The sequence below is a fragment of the Sander lucioperca genome, chromosome 5 (assembly GCF_008315115.2).
Source record: "Sander lucioperca isolate FBNREF2018 chromosome 5, SLUC_FBN_1.2, whole genome shotgun sequence".
Taxonomy (NCBI): domain Eukaryota; kingdom Metazoa; phylum Chordata; class Actinopteri; order Perciformes; family Percidae; genus Sander; species Sander lucioperca.
This window is the reverse complement of record NC_050177.1, coordinates 42,730,446-42,745,445: the sequence shown is the minus strand read 5'-3', so window position 1 is coordinate 42,745,445 and position 15,000 is coordinate 42,730,446. Positions and strand designations below refer to the sequence as shown.

The 15,000-nt window shown below is 40.2% G+C and overlaps 1 protein-coding gene across 2 annotated transcripts in view; it reads left to right on the top strand.

Moving 5' to 3' along the window:
* dpf1 (D4, zinc and double PHD fingers family 1) overlaps nucleotides 1-15,000 on the top strand; it is a 44,883-nt gene that overhangs the window by 8,379 nt on the left and 21,504 nt on the right. Inside the window, exons 2-8 of one of the 2 annotated variants that reach the window (XM_036001093.1) lie at nucleotides 4,330-4,359; nucleotides 4,872-5,032; nucleotides 6,187-6,198; nucleotides 7,108-7,235; nucleotides 8,381-8,470; nucleotides 9,452-9,530; nucleotides 9,686-9,817. In XM_036001093.1, the coding sequence (XP_035856986.1) occupies nucleotides 4,330-4,359; nucleotides 4,872-5,032; nucleotides 6,187-6,198; nucleotides 7,108-7,235; nucleotides 8,381-8,470; nucleotides 9,452-9,530; nucleotides 9,686-9,817 (632 nt within the window). Of the gene's footprint in view, nucleotides 1-4,329; nucleotides 4,360-4,871; nucleotides 5,033-6,186; nucleotides 6,295-7,107; nucleotides 7,236-8,380; nucleotides 8,471-9,451; nucleotides 9,531-9,685; nucleotides 9,818-15,000 lie in introns of both variants that reach the window. The other variant, XM_031283770.2, reaches the window with a different exon arrangement.

The window sequence follows — 15,000 nt, the reverse complement described above, 5'->3', positions numbered from 1 at the left end:
TTACTGAGCTTTAGAGGTGCTGGTAAGCTGATTATTCCGTTACTTTTGCACAAAGCTAGGGTAGCTTTTTCCCTGCGTTTTGAGACTTTCTGCTAAGTTAAGCTAACAGTCTCCTGGCTGTACCTTCATATTTGCCGTACAGACATGATAGTGGAATCAAGAGCTATGCTGCCACATGTACAATTCACCAGCATTTAGGTAATGCTTTAATTTTTACATTTTGGCTACTGATGAACTCAGCAGAACTCAGAAATCACTTTCTGGGTTCCACACGGTCAGAGTAACGTGCTGAATTGAGAATAATTTTGTTTCTTTGCTATATTCAGCTCTTACTATTCTACTTAGCAAGCTGGCCAGCACAATGAGAGACAGCATTTGAGGGAATGTTCGCTGATCACGCTCTTTCCGCTGTTGCCACCCCCCTCACTTTTATATATATATATATATATATATATATATATATATATATATACACTGTATGTTCACATTCATTCACATGAATGAAGGGAAAAATGTGCCTGCAGCCCTCTTTTAAACGACGAGAGCTAAAAGATGAAGTGTTATCAGTGAGCCACGTCTTTTTACAGGTCATCCTGCTCTGTTACTGCAGAGCGCTCTACTTTGTTCTTTCTGTGTCCATCCTCTCTGTCTTACTTTTTGTCCCTTTCTCTTCTCACCCCTTCCCTCCCTGCATGTTTGCCTCTCCCTCAGTGAATGTCACTTTACTCTTTCTCATTTTCTCTCCTCTGCCTGCCTCATTCCCCCTTCTCTCATTTTTCAAGTGTCTTCTCCCAACTTGTAACTGCGTAACTCCCTCTCAGGCTCCACTTCGAGTGCCTCAGCTCTTCTCCCGTATGAGCCTCCAAACAGGCAAACAGTCATGCAGCTCTCCTATCACAATGTAATGAGATTGGGAGCACCCAAATTGAAAGAAGCCATTTTCTACAGCTGTCAACTTATTATCGAGAGGGGACCGACTTATTCTCCTCTGAAGGCAGCAGAGGAGAGAGGGATGGAGGTGATGGAGGGATGGAAGAGAACGGTTTTGAAGTGAGAGGGGTACTGAGTGGGGAGGCGAATGGGGAGTGTGTGGGTGGGGGGGGGGCAGCGGTGAGCTGTTTTACATTTTGAATGGTGTCGTTTTTCCTTCTCTCTGGTATTTCAGTTCGGTTACTAGTGGAGACTAGTTTTTTATTCACCATTTCCCTCTTACTATTTACAAAAGCAACATGTAAGGCTTTCTGGACCTGTGTTTTTATTTTTTATTTTTATTGTTTTACTTTGAGCACCTCTCAGTGTGTGTGAGTGTTTAATCCCCCTTCTTATGACTATTTATATGCAAACAGTTGGTACGCCCAGTCGAATGCCGGTGCTGAGCTGCACAGAAACACATTCTCTTCAGCAGAAGTCGAGCAGCCCATTCCCAATGACACATTAACAGACATGAGCACAGCATGCCTCACATATTGACACCCCGATCACATCCTTTAAATGTCACACGTCCTGCGATGGCCCACAAGGTTGCAGAACTGGTTTAGGAGGTTTTGAAGATTCCTACACAAGCTGTCATACCTCACCAGCATCTGCTGGCAGTGTTGGGAAGGTTACTTTGGAAATGTAATAGGTTACCGATTACATGTTACCAGGGGCGATTCTAGGATCAGACCTTTAGGGGGGCTCAGCCCCTGATGAGAATGTGACACGGATACAGTACCTTGCAAATGTGTTAACCCCCCACCCCGCTAAATCAGTAATATTATTAGCCAATAATCTCTGAGCTAGTTACTGAACAACGTCAGCTAACGTTTTTTGACACTATTAACGCTATGATGGAATTAAACCTGACACTTTATAAGTCACAGTAAACGACCAATTTGACACAATGTTCTAACATTCAGTAATTTTAGTTGCTTAAATTTCAATTTGGGTTCTAATCTTCACCATGAAATGACCAACTTCTTCTCTGGGGACTACCAATGTTAAACTTCACAACCATCTCCTGCTCTCCCTCTGACAGATTAGATAGAGACTCAGCCAAAGGCGGGAGTCTGGCACAACCACCTCCGATTGGCCAACACTATGTTTCTGTTAATCCTTTCCTTGATGGGGTTATAGGTGCATAGCATCACACACAGGATATTAAACCTGTTTCAAGCCCTTTGAACCTGTAATTGTTTGTCCTCAAGTTCGCTTCTCACTTGTAGTGTAACTATTTCAATGATTTTTTTTCAACTGTTAACCAATTTAAAATGTTTAAACCTGGCAATGTTAACCTTACAGCAGTACTCAACACTGACTACTGTCAAACCCCTTTTAAAATCCTTCATCACATGAATTAAGATTATAAAAATGTCATTTTAAAGAACAGCCACCACAAAGTCAGACTTCAGCTCCTCTTTTTAATATGTGATCATTCTGAGGTCACAGATTTAAAATCATAAATATATATATATATATATATATATCACAGCATTATGCACCAAGCAAAATATGGTGCTAAAATACGTCTTCAGTACAAATAAGAAGTAACCCTAACCCGGAAGGTAGCCATGTCTTCCCTTCTTTATTTAATATGTCTGCTTGCAGTTACTGTAACTTATCTCGTTTCCTGTTACAAGTCATTTATGATCATCAGATGAAAAATTACACAGTTTCAGAAAAAATTTACATATACTTGTCACTTACAGTGTTACAGTTACATGTCACTCTAAATTACATGTAACATGTAACTAGTTACTCCCCAACAATGTCAGCTGGGACTGTCCTTATTTCCAACCAGGACAGTTTTTTTTACAAGAGGTTCTTTCAGCACCTTTCTTTATTTGAAAAAAATAGCTTTAATCAAATTTAAGGATATTAAAGTGTACTAAGTGTAGTGTAAAGTGTGTTTTTTAATTCAAGCCTAATTTTACTTTTATTCTACTCAAGGATGATTGACGGCTCTGTTTGTACGTTTAAAGTGTGTTGTAGTGTGTTGTTGTGGCAGATTTCAATAAGTACCTCAGCTAAGGAGGCTTTCAGTCCAGTGATTTTGTTTGCTTTTTGTCTGTTACTTAGCAGATATCTCAAAAACAATTTAACAAATGTGGTACAAATTTAAGCCTTGGGCCAAGAAGGAACTGATTAGATTTGGTGCAGATAGCAGCCTGGATAGTGCTAATATGCAATCATAAAAAAAAATGTTTTGGGGCAGTTTATTTAACTCCTGGATTACTTGCATCATGACAGCATCATCAGCACAAGTTTGCAATTTTGAATTATTGCAAAACATTTAATTCAATCTTTACATGGTTTGGCACATAATGCATACAAAGTGTTTTGATTTGATTTTGAAATTGTAAACCATACATTTTCTTTTCTGTCATTGTTTGCTACATTCTTTTAGATATAGCCTGTTTTTTAAAAGACTAAAATTCCAGCGAAACTTTTAGTATTAACAACAACTTTATGGTTCATGGTTTTTCGGCTTGTGGCCTTCATCAGGGGATAGGTGCAGCCTATTTAATGGGGAACTCAAAGTGTGTTTACAGGTGTTAGAGATTGGAACAAGCCTTTTGTGGCTCTGGAGGGATCTGTGTGAAGTCTGATAAACATCCTCAAGTGATTTTACTTGAGTCAGCATTAGTTGGGGCTGAAGACTATAAGCTGAAAATGAAAAGAATTTGGGGGGGTGGACTAGAAAGAAGTGAGCTTACCAGCTCTCTGTATAACGCTCCTCAGCCGCTAGAGGCTCAAGGTAACATTAGCCGCTAGTAACATTAGAACTGTCGTGAGTGGAGTTGCATTGTGGGTAATGTAGGCACCAGGTTTTGACAGGGAAGAAGAATGTGTAGAATAAAAAGGACAATATCGCTGTTTCTGCTGTTCGGTTTTGACCTTTGTTTTTACTGTTCATCGAGAGTCTGACAAGGCTAAATTAGCTGCACTGCACTGTTTTTGTGAGGTTGCTGTTTGCCAGCACTGTAGCTTTGTGCATGTGTAGCTGAATTTTTGTCTGTCCTGTATCTACCGTCTGTATAGCAAAGTGACCTTGTCTGCACTCAGCAGGAAGACACTAGAGAGGAGTGATTAACAGGAGAGAGACACAGAGAAAAGAGAGAAGTGCGAAAGAAAGATGGGAATTAACCAAAAAAGAACTGTAGCGAGAGATGGGCAGAGTGTGAAGTTAAACATGCAACAACAACAAAAAATCTGAAAAAAGAGAAACAAGAGCAAGAGAGTGCAGAAAAGATTTGGTAAAAGACTGAGAAGTGGAGAGGGAGGGAGGGTGGAGTGGAGGAGTGACTCACCACACATCTTTTGTTTTTTTTCTTCGTCTTCTCCCTACAGGCAATCTGGAGGTGCAGTCATCAAGAACAGGTAAGATGGGGGATGAGGGATGGGAGGGAAGAGGGAGGGAGGGAAGGAGGACCAAAGAGAAGAATATTACACTGAATGTTAATCAAACTCACACTTGTACAGGTGAGAAGATACAGTGCATACATTGTCCTCACATTGAAAAATGTTTTACTGTACTGCATGTGTGCGACTGTGTGTGGTTTTTACAGTGTGTAGTTGCCAGCTCATCTGCTGTGACCCAGGTTAATAGGACTGTGCCTACATGCACACACACACACACACACACACACACACACACACACACACACACACACACACACACACACACACACACACACACACAAACCAGTCCATGACACCAGTCCCTCTTTTGACTCACATGTAAACACACACAAAAGCATGCCGTGGTTTTGGCATCCTTTTCCCCTGCTAATGTTGGACTGTACTCCATCTTCGTCCTTCACCTTTGACCCCCTCACACCCTCCTTCTTTCTATTCTCCCTCCTCTTCTTCAACTCTCTCTTCTCTCTCAGTCTTGGTGAGGAGTTCTATAAGGAGGCCATTGAACACTGTCGCAGCTACAATGCCCGTCTGTGCGCCGAGCGCTCCATGCGTCTCCCCTTCCTGGACTCCCAGACCGGCGTGGCCCAGAGCAACTGCTACATCTGGATGGAGAAGAACCACCGCGGACCAGGTGTGTGTCTCTCTGTATGTGAGGTGTGTGTGTTGATACCTTGTCTGAATAAAGTGGCAAGTAGCTTGCTAAAGCTTGATGAGCTCTTTAGAGCACTCTTCTTTGTCGGTGTGTGCGTTGTTTACCAGCTGTTGTGCTACACAAATGATTTTCTCCAGTCATTTGTCCCGCAGCTTCCTTCCTTCCTCTGCCCTGCTTGTTTTTGTCTCATTTTCCTTCCTCTACCCTCTCTCTCATTTCCTCCCCCTCTTTTCCAGGCGTCCTACCTTTCACACCTAAACTTTTTTTTATACTTTCCCCAATGGGTGTTTTCTCATCGCTTTCTCTTTCTCTGTAACATCAGTGTACTTTGGCAGTGAATCAGACACCCCTGTAGGCAATGATACGCCGCTGGCACCAACTATTCCAGAGAGAATGCACTTGTGTGTGTGTGTGTGTGTGTGTGTGTGTGTGTGCACTTCTGCATGATGATTTCAGTTTGTGGGCTTTGCCTGGTGTCTGCCAGTACAATTCTTTTGTTTGCTAGTTAATTTTTAGTCATAACTTGATTTGCACAGAATAGTAATTAATTAAATTGAAAAATGAATTGATTAACATTCTGTATGTGTTTAAAATGTAGGGTTTATTTCTATTTGGTACATTGTTTAATGGCTGATTATTTTACAATACCAACAAAAAGTAGTTTATATTTAAAACACATATAAATAAATAATATAACTTTTTTGGTTTGGAAACATGTACAGACAACTGTTTACACCACAGCCATTTATATTCTTAGCCATGCTACAGTCTAGACTATTAGATGGATTAAGATAACATTTTGTTTAGACATTCGTGGTCCCCAGTGGATGAAAATCTGACTCTCCCTATAGCGCCACCTGCAGGTTGACATTAGTGGTTCAGAGTCAACCTATTGGATGAATTTCCATGAAATTTGGTTGGTGATCAAATATTTGAAAATACCTGAAAAACAAATGTCCCATCATCTGTACAGTAAATGTAATTGTAAATGTGTTAGCATTTAGCTCAAACTTGCCTGCTGTGCCTACATGTAGACATCAATTTATCCAATCCAGTTTTTGTTCATACACTACTTAATGTAAGAATCATGGCAGTGTGTCCTATAACTGAGCTGTGTATTCTCTATGTTTCAGGTCATGCTCCAGGTCAGTTGTACACATATCCTGCTCGCTGCTGGCGCAAGAAGAGACGGCTAAACATCCTGGAGGACCCACGGCTTGTACCGATCGAGTTTAAGATCGGTAATTAAGGAGCAATTTTGATAACCTTTCCCATTAACGAAATTGTGAGATCTGTGTATCCACTGGGTGCATATTGCTAATTGTAAATTATTGCTGGGAAGGTCTTATCTTTATTCCACATCGTCTGACAGTATCACATATGTTGTGTATTCTGTATTTGCTTGTACAGCTATCATTGAAGCTATATTATTAATATATATATATATATATATATATATATATATATATATATATATATATATAATATTATATATTAACATGTAGTTCCCTGAAATTCAGCAATTTGTGGTTTTTGAAAATTGGGAATTTAAAATGAAGTTCAGTGGGTTTGAGCAATGTTTGGCTGCTTATTGTGCTTTTGTAATACTTGGCCCACTAGCGAGCTGGGGTTAAGATGTATCTTGCTCCTCTAATTTTAAGAGGTCAGAAAATATCCCCACCTCCACTTTTTTTCTACCTTTAAAATACAACTTAATGGCTCATGGCTTTGTGTCATTTCTGAGCTTTGTCTTTGTATCACAATTTTAAAAAAAGTTTTATGTATATTCATAGTTTTTAGTTAAACACTATATAGCAAGTGGTTATATGAAGAGAAAACATCTGTAGAGAAATTGTGGACACTTCCCACAAGCAATACACAATTGTGTGATATTTTAGACAAATTGCAGAAGATCACTTCAGTGTTTGTACTGCAGAAGCTGAAGTCCTTGTGAAATCGTGTTTCCTCTGGGCACTGTCAGCTCAACTGAGCATGTCAGCATGAATGTGAAATCTCTGCTGTTTTCTGATTTCTGTAATTGTCTCATTCTCTAGACTACGAGGCTTCTCTAAAGAAGGAGGGGGGTATCCCAGATGGTCCTGTGTTGGAGTCACTGCTCGCCGGGGAAACCCTGGACAAGAAGGTAGAAACCAAGGAGGAAGAGCCAATGAGCGAGTGTCAGGTGAGACTCTTGTTTCTCTTTCTTCCCTCTCTCATTTTCTCTCTCTCTCTCTTCTGTACTTTGTTGTTCTCTGTGTCTTGTTCTATGTCAGGCTGTCTGTCTCTTTTCATCTGTCTGTATTACCCTCTGTGTTTGTGTTTCTTTGTCAGTCTCTGCCTTTGTCTCTCTCGGAGTGTGTGTTTTGGCGGTGACACGGGCTCCCGCGGCTCTGACAACTCCCTCCTGGCACCGAGTGTGTGTGTGTGTGTGTGTGTGTGTGTGTGTGTGTGTGTGTGTGTGCATGCTTGTGTTGTGTGATTGTCCACCTCTTCCTCTTTGTCATCCTCTATACAGCATGTTGCACTCAGTATTGTAACTTCTGAGCAAAAACTTCATGCCCATCTGGCTGGAGTATTTCACCAGCTTGAGGCAGTTGCTCTCGAACTCAGATGAACAGCTAATCAATCAGCAGTTGACTGAATGACCCTCACAGTGGCCCATTGAGAGATAGAGAAGTATTTAGGGCCTATATTCCAGGGTTTCCTCTGACTCCAGCCCAGCTCGGGACTCACCAGGCCAGGCATTACTTCAAAACTGCCCCGTCATAGCTCCATGTGCACGCTTAACTCTTCCCTTACTGCTTATCTTTGTCAGATTTTTATGACTCAGTATCAGAGATCAGAATTTCACGTATTATGGGAAATGAAGGCTCAGTGTTTTTGAAGCTTGACCCATGATTATTATTCTTAATGTACCCCTTGTGAATCCCCTAACTAATAGAAGTGCAATAATAACTTGCATGGTATACCCCTTTATTTGAGGAAGTCTTAAATTGAATCATTCATTGCAATAAAATGGCAACACATTTGGTTATATGTAGTGGTAATGGTTCTGCTTGGTTGTTTCCTGCACTGGGATTATGTGAATAATCGCAAAACCAGCAGGATGACGTGCAATTTCACCAATTTGACCACCCATGGGTCCATGCGGAGCAGGGCGAAAGCAAGTAAAGACTGAGATTGTTGAGGGGAAAAGGAAAGAAAAGAGAGTCAAAGTAAAGGTAAGGAAAGGAAACTTACTAACCTGTCTGACATTCCATCTCTCTCTGTCTCTCTCTCTCTCTCTCTTTCTCTTTCTTTCTCTCTCTCTGTGTGTCTCATCCGTAGAAACTGCTGGTCGGGGATTTCCCTCATGAGCTGGAGGTGGACGAGATGGAGGAAGACGTACCAAAGCGCAAGAACCGTACCAAAGCACGGGTAAGACATCAATGACATTTCATGAATCATTTCTCTTTTTTCCTGAACTTTTTTTTTTTATACTGAACTAACAAGCCACAAAGTAAGGCTGTCAGTATATAAGAGTGAAACTAGGGAAGCAAGTCTGCAAACTGTGATGTGAAAGTTTAGTATCCTGTCTGTAAGACACAGAGCAATAAAAGTTCTGATGATTACACTATACTATAAAATGACAGCCCATAAGTTATCCTCCTGGTGTCAAATGAATATTACAAGGATTAAACTAAAGCTTTCATACCAATAAATACATAAAGAAATTGTACTAGTCTAATTGCATCTACAGAAATGGCACTTTGGCAATTCCCAGTCTGAGGTTATGATAGATATAATTTATTGTATTTTATTTAGTGAGTTTGACTTATCCATATCCTGAGTCTGTAAAATGTCATATGTCATTACGGAGAATAAATGCAAATAGATCCAGAGATTTAAATCATGCTGGGACAACCTTTTTTTTTTTTTTTTACAACTTTGATTAGATCAGATTTTTCCAGTCTTTTTGGGCGTCTTATGGGAAGATAATCAAGTGTTAACAATGTATTCTGAAAATCATCACATACACATGCTCACACAGACACCAGGGTTGCTAATTGGAGCAGTTGCTCCCCTGCTAGGTGTCATCAGCCCCCTCCTGCTGGAAGTGGAGCTTTACACTGAGAGCAGATGATTAGAATGCAAACGTGTGTGTGTGTGTGTGTGTGTGTCTGTGTGTGTTTGTGCATGTGTGTGTGTGTATAGACACTCAAACACACAAGTGAGGATTGTGCTGTTACACTCTTTTTATTATGTACAGGATGTGTGTGCATGCAGGACTTGTGTGGAAGTTCAAACTTTTTGTTTGTATCTTATGTACATGTGTAATTTTGCATGTGGCTGTCTGAGTTCTCACGCGTGTGTGTGTGTTTATGTGTGCACATGTGTGTGTGTGTGTGGTCTCTGCAGGCCTACGGTGTCGGGGGCATGAGAAAGAGACAAGAGCCAGCTGCTATTGAAGACAGAGACAAGCCTTACGTCTGTGACAGTGAGCGTCAAACATGATTTCTTTATCCCTGTTTCTCCTTACTCTTTTATGCTAAACGTGCACATACAGAAAACTAGTTTTATACACTGTATGTGTGTGTGTGTGTGTGTGTGTGTGTGTGTGTGTGTGTGTGTGTGTGTGTGTGTGTGTTACAGTCTGTGGAAAGCGCTATAAGAACCGCCCAGGGCTGAGTTACCATTACACTCACACACACCTGGCAGATGAAGAGGGGGAAGAAGACTCGGAGCGACACACACTACCCTTCCAGCGCAAGAACAACCATAAGCGTGAGTCTGCTGTCTGAATATTAAACTCATAATTGTTTAGTTGTCCATGATCATCCATTATTTACTTCATGTGGAGTGTTTAGCAGTTTCAGGGTCATTCAACAAACCTTAAAAACCATAATATTATCAAGAACTATTGATCGTCCTAGATTTCCTCTTGCAGCATTATAGATGGTTACAGTGCTGACTAAGCCAAATCCAAAGTGTACACTTGTGTGGATGAAGGATAAGATTTATCCCAGTGGAGTACTGAGTTTGACTGACTTCTTCAGCTCTCACTAATTTGCTTTTCAGACTGACGCAGTGACACAGGTTAAAACCGTGATTGCGGTCGATCAAAATGGGTCGCCATGAATCATCCGACTTGGCTTCTTGACACAACTCGACCTGGGTTAAACAAAGGTCTGACACTGGCTTTGGTGAACAGGCTAAAAGTCTCAAAAGGACTGAGAGAAAGTGGAGTAAACTTTATAGATAGTGGCATAATGCAATTCTGGGTATTTCTATTGTTTTGCAGTAATGTGTGTATGCAGCTGCAGTTGCAGATGGGAGCTTCTGTAAAAACAATGACAACAAGGATTAAATCTAATATGAATGAACAAACATGCATTGAGTAGACCTGTCTCTTAGTTTATCAGTGTTTTAAGCCCCCAACGTCTCCTTCCAGGCAGCGCTGCCTGGAAGGCACTAGGATTAGGCAATGGTTATGGTTATGGTTAAGGTTAAGGTTAGGGTTAGGTGCCTTGAAGTCAACGGTCGCAGCGCTGCCTGGAAGGAGGCGTTGGGGGCTTAAAACACTATCACTGCATCATATGTGTGTCTCATTAAAAAGGTTTTCACTCTGTTGGAGGCTGATTGTCACACTTCTGCCTGTTGTTCTGTGTCGATAGCCAGAATACGTGACTCCAAGTGTATTTAAGGTTGCACAGAACACCTGGATATTTGCATGGTTGCCCCAAGGCTAACTTAGCCCAAGGGTAATTTTGGTTGTCAGTCAGCGTCCTTCCCCACTGGACCATCTCCAAGGCCAAGAGTAATTTTAGCTCTTTTTTTTTTTTTTTTTTACAATGTAGCATTTAACCTTTCACTATCTGGGCTTCTGTAGCCCATGGCTAAATTCACTGTCAGACCTCTTGTGTTAAAGGTCTGGCAGTCAGTTAGAATGCAGAATCAGCAGCCAACAAGCACAGAGAATCATATAGATCTTAGCCTTGATGATAATGCATAGGAAAAAAATGAGATAACTATTTACATGCAGTAGAAAGACAAGTGGTGGCAAGCATACTGAAGTACTCACTTCACATTACAGCAACAATGTTCAGCATTTCTCTTACTCTGAAAATGTAAAGGTGAACACCATTCTGGTGTTTATATCAGTCATGACATATCTGAGTTAATGTAACAGTTCAGACTGTTTCAACAGCTGCTTTCAAAGATACATCATCTCAATGAGGGAACAAACAGCTCTTCAATCAACACTCATCCGCTCTTAAGAAACTGTCAGTGAACAAACACCAGTCAAACACTCTGGTAAAATACCATCACACACTACATTTATATTTCAACGTCTATTGTACAGTGTGTACCTTTCAACAGTGAAGGTACAGTATGTATTTTGATGCAAAAATGCAGGAGCACAGATGTTTGTCATGAAGTGGCATATCATACATACATACAATAAATGATACAATAAAAAAAGTAATTTAAGCAATGCTAGTATATATTATATATATTAATTGCAATGTTGGTTGTTTGTGCGGTCCACCACTTTGGTCCAGACTGACATATCTTAAGAACTATTGAATGGATTACCATGAAATTTTGTACGGACATTCATGGTCCCCAGAGGATAAATATTTATGACTTTGGTGATCCCCTGAGGTTTCCTCTAGCACCAGTATGAAGGTCACCTTAATATTTTTGAGTGAAATGTCTTGACTATTGGATGGATTGCACTTACATTTTGTACAAAAAGTAATGTCCCCAAATTACATTTTGTCAGTACTTTATTTTATGACCAAATATTGATGAAACAAATTACATTCCACTCAGCCTCAGCAGTACATTGTGTTTTGTGTTTAATTAGCGAATGTTAGCATGGTACATTATCTCAATGATGGGAACAAACAGCTCTTCAATCAGTTCTCTTCAAACACTCATCAGCTCTAAATAACTATCAGTGAAAAAGACATACACTTTGGGAAATTACCAGATCACTCTACTTTTATATTTGAAATGTATACATGTAGACAGTAGACCATTTGTTCATTTCTAACAGGTTGGACGGTTCGTTTCGATCATCCGTTACCAGCGAACGGCCCCATTAACGACACTTGTCGTTCTATATTTTTAATACCCCCCCAGCTATATAGTTTATCTATCAGATAAATCGCAATTACAAATCCATCTGCTACTTCAGCACCACGGACAGTGCCTTGGATTTATCAATACACGGCACAGTTAGACTACTGATATTTCTGAGCCATGGAGGGCCCCCACATATATTCTAACTTGCACCCTGTACTCTCTCTACTACTAGGGAATGGAGCGGGGAGATGGCAAGTTAACAAGGGGCACGCATTTTGGTCATTTTGCTAACAAATTTTGCCCTTCAAATTAAGCTCATATTGAACACTTTCACACCTCATGGTTTACGTACAGTGTCAACCTTCAGTTCCAATGCCGGGTGTAGTGTTTCTTATATGAAGCAAGGCAGAAAGTAAGGCTATGGAGGTTGTGGTGTAGTATTTTAGACTTTCATGAAGGAGACAGAGCTACAATTTTTGTTTAGTTTTTATTAACTATAACCATGATCTTTCTCTAACCTTAACTGGTTGTTTTTGTTGCTTAACCTTAACAGTTACAGTAATACATTTAATACAAGTATCAGGATTACGTTTTTATAATACAATATATGATTTGTTACAATAACAGTTTGAATTGGTGGTATTCTGAATACAGTTAATGTCTTTAAATAAAATAGTTCTCTTGTAGGGATTAGACTACTTTATTACCATAGCCAAGGAGGTTGTGTTTTTGGTTTGTTGGCTTGTTTGTCAGCAGGATTATGGAAAACTTAGGGACCGTTCGGTATTTATGGAATGGCCCACCGGAGGAAAATAGGGGAGGGTCATGTCTTTTTATTCTTTGTTGATGGGAGGGTCATCCAATTTTTTTAGTGTAGGGGGGAGGGTCACCCAACTTTTGTATTCATGAGAACAGCAACAAAGCCAACAAAGTGGCTTGTTTGTTGCATATTTATCCATGTAGCTCCATGTAGCTCTCTCAGTCTTGGCCCCTATCGGTAGTAGATGGGTCCCTCCTTGTTTAGTCAGCCAGACAATTTGAGCTGCAGCTTTAGAGTCCGTGGGATTTCCCAAACTGAATAAATCCTGCTCGCACATATAAACACAAAACTGCTTTGCTAGCTCCATCCTGTTGAAAAAATAATTTTATTCATTAGCATGATTGCCGTACTGTTTAGTTCAAAAACATCCAAAACACCGTACGAAAACATAGCGGACCAGACGAAAGCTTTTATTTTGAAAAGTCAAAACTCGCGGACAGCACCAGCCGGGAGGGCATGAGACGGGAGGTCTCCAGGCTGCAGCCATACCCGACTCAAATATCCTTTCGGTCCCTGTGATTATTTGTGAAATTGTGCAAACGACACGCTTTTCAAGACATTTGAGAAGAAGGAGTGGTAGCATGCAAGCTCCCAAATTGACGCTCCTCTGAGAAATGGAGTTTTGGATAATGTTCAGCTTTGGCAGCTTTACCTATGCTAAAATATACAATGACTGAGGAAGCCTAGTGACGAGTCCATAGCAACCAGTGTTGAATTTCTTATTACCCAGTGTGCTTTGTTGAATGGTCTCAATGTTTTATTGTTTTATTTCATGTGAATACTAGTTTACTAAAGGAGTAACTTAGTATTTGAAGTAATGCAGTAATGCAGGAAGTGTGCATTTAGTTTCCATGCTTATTATGTTTCCACAACAATGTTCTACTGAAATGGCCACCATAACAGAGGAGTGTGATGCGTAAGATGAGAATGCAGAGGTTTAGCCATGTATGTCATGGCTGTAAAAAAACAATGGGCATCTGTACATCTTTGCCAAGTGCAAACCAATACAGAAGGCATCAATTAATTGTTGGAGAGGGTCATCCCTTTTTTACATATCATTTTGGAGGGTCGTCCAAAATGTATTGTTGGTGAGGGGAGGGTCAGCTCTATTTTGACTAAAGATCCCAAAACTACTCCGGTGGCCCCTGAAATAAATAATGAACAGTCACTTATTGGCCCGATTTTCCAAGAAGAACCAATTACATTTTGGAGGGGATCTAAATCACGGGGTGGATACACAAATTATTTTTTGCTTTCGTGACATTGCGAGATAGGGCATGGCCTTGGCGAAGGTCTGTGCTCTTCAAATGCCCTTATGGTTTGTTTTTCGTTTATTTGCTCTAAAATTCATATGAAGCACGCATTTTCCATAAACAGATTTTTTTTAAAAGTGCAACAACAATTTGTGCATGTGCAGTGCACCTGCCACACATCAATGGCAGAGGAGACCCACAGCCAGGACACTGTAAGAAATGTGTTTTTGGCATGGAAATATAAGACCCAGGCAAATGAGCTCAGCAAGCTGATTTTGAAGTATTCCAAAAGTAATTTAGTATTTAGAATATGTTACTTAATTTGGGTAATCTAATGAAATATTTTAGAAATTACCTCTTAGGGCATGTATTCAGTAATCTGTAGTGGAATACCCTCCCAAGACTGCTTTTAACATAGTGTTTTTGCATTAGACGTTAAACAAACAAACAAACATTGTCATTGAATGTAATCATCCAATAACAACATTCCCTGGCAATTAAGCCCCACAAGGTGCATGAATGCCATCACCTTATGAAGAAAGATCACAATCTGCATGCTTATTATTTTATAGAAGATACACATTTTTCTTCCTACATTGATGATGGCTTCATTCCATGTTGGTGCTCCAATAAGCCAGCATATATCAACCATGTCTTGGCACTACATGGAACAATTTAATGGAATGTCGCCACTAAATGTTAATTACTTACACCTGCGTTGGACAAGTTGTCCATCATGAAAAATGTCTCATATACATCTGGCTCAGGGACATTTACTCTCACTGAATATTGGTCGCATCATT